Here is an 8,052-nt window from a genome sequence, read left to right as displayed (position 1 = left end):
AAAAAAAATTTGCTGCAATATTGGCGTACGTGACGTACTCTACGTAGACGCAAGAAAAAGCTTATTTAGATCTGCAGCACTGCAAATAATTCCTACAAATTTATGAATATGCGTACAATACTTAAGTGCATATTATACATGCATATGTACATATGTATGTATGTAGATGATAAAATCTTATGTATGAATGAACTGGGTTGATTTAAAAAACAACTGAATGATTTGCATTTTTTTTTAATTATTCGCAAATTATCTAAAAATGCTGCTCAAAAATTTGTTTACAAGCTTATCTTTTAGTTTGCAGTAAAGGAGTGAATTAAATCATCAAATGAAATAAATTCATACATATGGATGATATCAATAAAAATTAAATTTTTTCAAACAAATGACAAAAAGTGAAGTGTGCTTTAATTTTGCATTCTCAAATAAATGCACATATTTGTATTTTTTTTAGAGTTTATGTTTACTTTGCGCTACACTTTCATTCTAAAACTGAACAAAATCAAAATTTTTAAATTTCGGTACTTTAAATTCTAATGGCAATTTCACAGATCCTGACTAAACTTTAAAAAATATTTGCATAATTTTCAAATATTAAAATGACATTCCATATGTGTGTATATGGAGCACCAAATTGCAGTTACAGCAGTTCACACTTATGCATACATATTCGTAGATGGGATGAGGGCACATTTACTCTTCGTCCAACACCAGAGCCGCGCCACCAGCTCAAACTGTAATTTTTGCTATGACTTTGAAAGTTTTAATAGAGTACAATTACTTTTTAAACTTTTATGGCACAAATTTCCAATTGCTATAATGAACTTTACATAGGGAAGCTATATATACATACTTACATATGTATAAAATCTGAGCTGCAGAAAGAAGTGGCTGCTGCGACACCAGTACTATTCCACTAGATCCTCAAGTGGGGTATGCGCTTTTTGCTACAAAGATTTTTTTTTGCAATTATTTCAATGTTTCATTTTTTTGTGTTTGATGTTCCATACTAAATTTTAACACAAAAAGTGCAAATGAAAGCAAATACCAAGCACGATCCTCCGAGTTTAAGGGGAACTTGATTTCTGCCCACCTGTATGCCCTCGTAGCCTCACAGTTATTGCTGAGCGAAATATTCACCAATTTCTGATGGTGAGTTCGATGTTGCTTCGAGCCCTATCTGGCCAAATGGAGCAAATCTCATATTTGAACAATCACTTGTATGGGAATTAAAGGTTTTAGGTAGTCCCAATAAATTAAATTAAATTAATTTAAAAAAAAACAAAATATTTAAAGACAACCTTTTCTTAGTGGTTAATTAAAAAGGAAAAACGACTTCGCATTACCTAACGGCTAAATTTTTGGTGGAGTTATTCCTTTTCATGTAAGTATATAATATACACACATACATACATAGCAAATATGAACCATATCGGACCATAAATACGGGTTTTTCGAATATCTTCACATCTGCGCCACCTAGTGGATTAATTCATCTTTCATAATCGGGAAGTGGGTTAAAAATTTATTATACGAATTTTTTTACACACAGCTGAAACTTAACCAAAGCTTGCAAGATATGCCCGATTACCGAATTTCACTCCAAATCTTAAGGTTATAATACCATCTAAGTATCCTTCATGAAAAAGGTAAGAAAGAATTTTAAAAAGGTTACATAACATACATAAGTATGTGTAGGATAGCAACGGTGACCAGATTTCTGGCGCCAAAAATCGGGACATCTCTAAAGCATCGAATCCGAACATACAATTTTGTTTTTAGAATAAAAAGGCCTTATGTAGTTTTGTATAAAACAAAACAAAGAGGAAAAAAATTAAAAATTTTTTATAATCTTTTTTTTCGAGAATATAATTTACTATCTAAAAAACATGTAGATCAAAATTTAAAAATTTGTAGACGAACGACGAATTTTAATAAATGTACATCACAATTTGAAACATTTTATTTAGTATAATAAAATGCAAGTTGGAAGAAGCCTGTTGTTTTTTGACAAATTTTTGAACATAATTTGTATGGAAGAAAATGAACAACACCTTCCACCAAATTTACCAAATATCAACGATAAGTCCTAGCTACTTAAAATTTCCACTTTGAATTGAATAGGTTACAAAACTGCATTACTCAGAATGTTTCTAAGAAATCTAATTAAAAAGCGCAAAATTTTGATGAAACTTTGTCGAATTTTTGCTGATTTTTGTGCAAAGTTTTAAATTCTGACTTAGATTATCTTAGTTAGATAACAAGCCACACTTTCATAAAAAAAAGTAAACATTAAATAATCGAAAGGGGAATAGCCAAAGAAAATGGTAAAATGTCTCTTCCCTATTTATATTTTCGCCACTCCAGCTACAGCTTTTGTTTTTCATATACACGATTTTTTTGAGGGTATAAGTATTATTTTTTTTATAATTTCAATAAATATATTCATAAAACGGATACTGGATATATTCATATTTGTTTTTGAGCCAGAGTACAGGGGGAGTCTTAATAAATGAATAAAAAAAACGCTGAAAATCGGGACTTAATCAGTACAAATATGAAAAATCGGGACACGGACAATTTTCTTAAAATCGGTACTGTCCCGCCGAAATCGGTACGAACGGTCACCGTAAGGATAGCTATTCGCATTACTCATACGCCACGTACGCCAATGCAATATGCACTCGTACATATGTATGTACTTATAATGTTTTCTTTTCTCGAAAAAAAATGTCACCTTCTTATATTGCAACATTATCAGAGTGCAAAATTTTAAGGAAAGAGCATGGAATATGCCTGTGATTATGCTGAGAGAAGAACACGAAAACATGACAGCCCTGGCGCAGGGCAGAATAAATGCAACATTATCTCGAGAAAATAAAACGCTATTAGAAAAAAAGGGAAACACAATGCAAGGCCACCGATAGAAACTCCAATGTCGGCACCAAATAATGACTTATAAGTATTATACAGACCTATGTATTCTTAAATACATACAAATGTACAGAGTTATGTATGTACAAGTATGAATGAGTGAAAATACTCCGCTTTATAAATACATCAGCATATAAAATTGTATGCAGTTGCATATATGTATGTATGCATGTATATACACAAATACATAAATAATTCATTTACATACATCCATATTTAGATTTGCAAATACACATCCACTGACACAGTTGCGTGCATCTAGTTGCGTAGCTTGCTGCCGGTGCTGCTGCTGATTGTGCTGCGATTGATGGGTGGGCACGACACCAAAAACAGCTGTTGCCGCACGCAGCTGCTGCTGCACCGCTAAACTAAGGCAAGCAGTACTAATAGCGAACGGCACTGACGCAGTGAGCGCCACATTAAAGACCGCATAGAAGCAGCAAGCAACTTGCGAATTGATGCCGATTAGACCCGGCCGCCTGGTATCTTAATCATACAACAGAGTTCATAAAATACTGCCGAAATAATGTACTCTCTTAAATACTTTCAAACTCTCGATTCGCTCTAGCTGATGCTCTTTTTCTCTGCATACTTACTAAATGGAATCGTATCTTTTCACGCTGCTTGTGTAATGCCTACATACATATGTATGTATTTATATATATCCGGCTGTCCTTCTATTGGGTCACCAACAGTATTTTCTTCATTTCCCGGCTATGATAGAACTGCTCTCTCTTTTTCTTCATTAATTAAGTTATTTCACATTGCCTCTCTCACTCTCTTGTGAGTATGGATGACTTTTATGCTTATAAGTACGTGTTACTTACTTGTCAAATTTTATTTACAAAAAAAAAACTGTGAATCTTCAATAAACAAAAAACTGTATTTCAACAAAAAAACTGTAATAACAAAAGAGTTTTCGGAAAGTTAAGGTTTTTTAAGTTCTAAGAGGCCTACCCAAGAAGAGCTGAAAAAAGTGCTTCCTTACATGAATTTCTATTATTTTGCATTACAAATGAATTTTAATAAACATTTCAAGTTTGCAATAACACATACACTGCCGGAACAAAGTATTGGCACAACAAATTTCATTCTAATATTTTTACGCTAATTTCGTATAAAAATATGGTTCATTCTACAACAAAAAAAAAACATAAAAATATGATTCCTAAACTTTGTGCAAAACTCGCGAAAACTCAGCAAATTTTCATGAAAATTTTCAACTTTTTAATCAGATTTTTTAGAATTTTTTTGATGCAGATTTGCTGTGCCAATACTTTGTTCCGGCAATGTATTTGATATAAACCTTAAGCAAATACTTCAAAGATGTACGATTTTTTATATTAAAGAAGCAACATTAAAAGAACTCCTCCAAAAGGCCCTCTGGAAGGCCTTCTAAGGGTAACGAAAGAGAGAGGTTTTAATATATTCTTGCACGTCTGTAATTTTGACAAGACTGTAATTTGTATCTACTAGGAGGTAACTAAAAAAAAAAACTGTAAGCTGAGATTTGCAGTTAAAACTGTGAATAAGTATGGTAACATTGCTTTTATATGTATTTCTTTCAATTTTCTCTCGCATTTTCATGTTATCACTCTCTATACCTAATCACATTTCAAGGCTCTTCCGGCCGCATGCGCCTCAGCCAATTTTCAATAACATTGGGAAATTTTTCGTTCTATGTCTGTATGTGTTTATGCACATAAATGTATCTGGGAAGAAAATTTCTTGTGGCAAGAAAATTGTGACGAAAGTCCAATAACGTTTGTGGGCGCCATGCACAGTATTGCGGTTCGATGACATTAACAATGAATTTTGTTTAATCATTTCATACCAAATTATTCTTAACGGGCAGAAATTTGTTCCAAAATACATGCTGCCCTATCCTGAGTTTCGCCCGAAAAAAAAATTCACCCGAAAATGTTTGATCCGCCCATAGTAAATATATACATGGAAACGAAAAGTGAAAAGTGAACCGGTTTGGGGAAAATGAATCTCAGGATAAGGCTGATTGTAAGGCTGATTCGATCGCTGGGATGAGTTTTCATTTTCTAACTACGAAAGTAAGCACTTGGTTTTATAGTATTAAATCCAACTTTTCCTTATTAAGATACACCTTCAGAGAACGCACTTCGTCCTTTTTTTATTTAAACATTTTGGTTCAACATTTCCCCCAATGAAAAATATTGGAAAATTGTGCTCTTGAAAAAAACAAGTTTTACCAAAATCAGTTTTTGCTGTTGAAAAAATTACTATAAGAGGCCTGAGGATCAAGATGCAGGGAAGGTATTTCAAAGGATTGTAGTCGAAAGTTCGAACCGTAATTTAGCCTAAGTGGGAGGTTCTATCACCTTTTGTTTATTTTGCGAAAATCAGTTTTTGCTGTTCAACAATCGGCTATAAGTGACTATCAAATCAAGGCGCAAGAATTGTATTTTCAGGGGTAGTAGTCGAGGGTCCTAGCTTTAATTTAAACCTAAGTGGAAGGTTCTATCAACTTTTTTTTCTTTGCTAGAGCTTCTAAAAAAATGCGATTTTTTGACACTTTGACCTCGTTTTTCCGGAGCCGATGGAAACTTTACACTTACGGATTCGTAATCAGCACAACGAAGTCTATCAAAAACATGCCAAAACACGCCAAATGTTTCCGGAATTTACAATTGTTTAGAAAATTTTCCAATATTTCCGCCGTAAAAAGTTTAATTGGTTGTTTGATTTCTGAATTAGAGAAGAGATTACAAGTGACTTCCTGTGTTAGAAAAGAAGGGTAGTCAACTTTTATTTTGATACGATGGACAGAGCCCTTTTAGGTGCTGAACCAAACTATGGCCAGACGTTAGTATGCATACGTAGTAGTCGTGACCTTTAGTAAATTTGTTACATAATATTTTAGTTAAATAGAAGAATTATAGTTTAAGTCGATTTGTATTAAAATTAGATTTTTGAGCAGAAATAGTAAATAATCCACTGTAAAAAAATGTTAAGATATTGACAAAAACCCTGAGATCAGAAGATAAGGTTTTATCATGTTGGCCATTCTTTTATAAATCTAAAATTTATATTGTAAAATTGCTTAACCCACGATTCAAACTAATACACTGTATTTCAATGAAGCTGAGCATACATACATATGCAGATACTTATACACATAAGTTCTACAGCGAGCAGCCGAATGTTAAACAAATTCATCGCATTGGAGAATTGCTGAGTATAAGTAGGTACACACTTACAGATAAATATAAATCTACATACTTTCGCATACAATCTAATTTAACAGCAAAATTCTTCCACAGTACAAATGCTGGTGTCTTTAGTTAATGAGTTCTGTCGTCACTAACAGTTGCCGCCAATCCAATAAATTTAACAAGCGTGGCTTAGAAGTTAGCAACTTCATTCTTAATGCGAAATTACAGCCTTTAGTCAGCACTCAGACTGATAATTTGAATGATTTTATTAGCAGTAAAATACGTACTATTGCATCATGTAGTCAGTAGGAAATGCGAGAAAGCACAAAACTAAGCATTTTTCACCTTTAACTGTGGCTACGGAGTTACCCAGACCTTTTGATCTCATGCCGGAGATTTTTTTCGTTCCTTAAGGGCTGTTTGCAGCTCTCAAGAAAAATCGCAAGAAATATTTTTTATTATTTCTGTTGGTTGAAAAAGTACTATGCTTTTGCTGTGTAATATTTTAGCATATTTTTCTCGAGAGCTGCAAATTGGTTTAAGAAATTTTGTTAGAATTTTGTTTCTTTTCCATTTCTTGTGCAAACAGCCCTTTAAAATAGAAACGAATTAGCGCAACATTCATTTTTTTACATTTAAGACTTATTTATCATCTTCGGTCTTTGGTTATCAATTTTACTAGATATAGCTGTCGATATGTTCCCGCCGATTTAAAAAAAAAAAAATCCATATTTATAGCTTGTATTTCTCTTTGAAGTTTTAATAAAAATAATTACAAATTATAAAATGAAATTACATTTTTTTTCTAATATAACAGCCATTTATTTTTTTCAAGTCCACATTTAGTACTTTACTCAGTCCATTCGCTCCCTTTGCTCCTTTTTTTCATACATACTTATTTAGAAAAATATATACACACTTTTTTTGTTTGTTAATTGTTGTTAGTGTTCGTCGCCCAGTGTTGCAGAAAAATGTGAATACCACCTGCTGTGGCGTGCGCCGAGTGCAAGATACGCCGCGCCCTTAATTTGCACTATCCGACGACATGAAATCAGGCGAGGAATGCCTGACTGACTACCAGAAGAATTGGCAGCTCTTAAGGCAACCACACACGAGGCATAGGCAAAAAGGCACAGACAGACAGACATCCAAGTACTCTACATGCACACACGCGCTAGACACTCTTGGTACATTTGAAGCAAAAAGCACACACTAACATCAGCATACATGCTGGTAAATGCACGAGCTGTTGAGCATTTTACATACGTCAGTATTAGTATGTATATATATTTTTTTTTTATTTTAGCCAGCATATGTACATACAAATAACATTTTTGCACGTACTTATGTACAAATTTTTCACTATAAATTGCACAAATTTTCTTAAGAGTCCTTTTAATTAATAAAACTTATGTTTTAAAGTCCATTTTAACTTACAATTATTTAGTATCTATGTAACTACATACATACATTTTTCACAATTTTGCAATAATTTTTTTTTTTTTTGCTTACCATTGGCAAGAATATTAGCTGTGTTTGGATCATGATACATGACTTGCTACAGTGCACCAATGTCTTCACTTTCATGTCACTTTAACCACTGCGAGAGAATGAAAGCCAGAGAGTCGCGTTGTCCGTATTTATAACAACATTCGTGTTTGTTGAATTGAATTGAGTTGAGCTGCGAATCGAACTACAAAATATCCGCGCACAGCTGAGTTGAATTGCATGAACATTGGTTGAGGTGACGCATTGATGGCGTCGGCGCAAACGAGCTATGTATAGCACGAGCAGCACACGAGTAGCATAATGTTACAGTTTAGGTTTTCTTTCGGTAATCAGTGCTGTTACAAAAAAAAAAAAACAAAATGAAAATAAAAAATCTAACATACAATGTGCCATCTATGTTATGTAGGTAATTTTGTGAGAGGCT

At 33.3% G+C, this 8,052-nt stretch overlaps 1 protein-coding gene across 1 annotated transcript in view; it reads right to left on the bottom strand.

The window, feature by feature from the left end:
- Positions 1-7,807, bottom strand: part of LOC118733827 (b(0,+)-type amino acid transporter 1) — a 67,653-nt gene extending 59,846 nt beyond the window's left edge. The window contains exon 1 of the mRNA XM_036463411.1: positions 7,632-7,807. Within this exon, the coding sequence (XP_036319304.1) occupies positions 7,632-7,671 (40 nt within the window). The 5' untranslated portion in view covers positions 7,672-7,807. The remainder of the gene's footprint in view (positions 1-7,631) is intronic.
- Between the last annotated feature and the right edge of the window lie 245 nt (positions 7,808-8,052).

Source organism: Rhagoletis pomonella, unplaced genomic scaffold (genome assembly GCF_013731165.1).
Source record: "Rhagoletis pomonella isolate Grant_MI unplaced genomic scaffold, Rhpom_1.0 Rhpom_scaffold_00002, whole genome shotgun sequence".
NCBI lineage: Eukaryota > Metazoa > Arthropoda > Insecta > Diptera > Tephritidae > Rhagoletis > Rhagoletis pomonella.
This window is presented reverse-complemented; position numbering and strand designations above follow the sequence as displayed.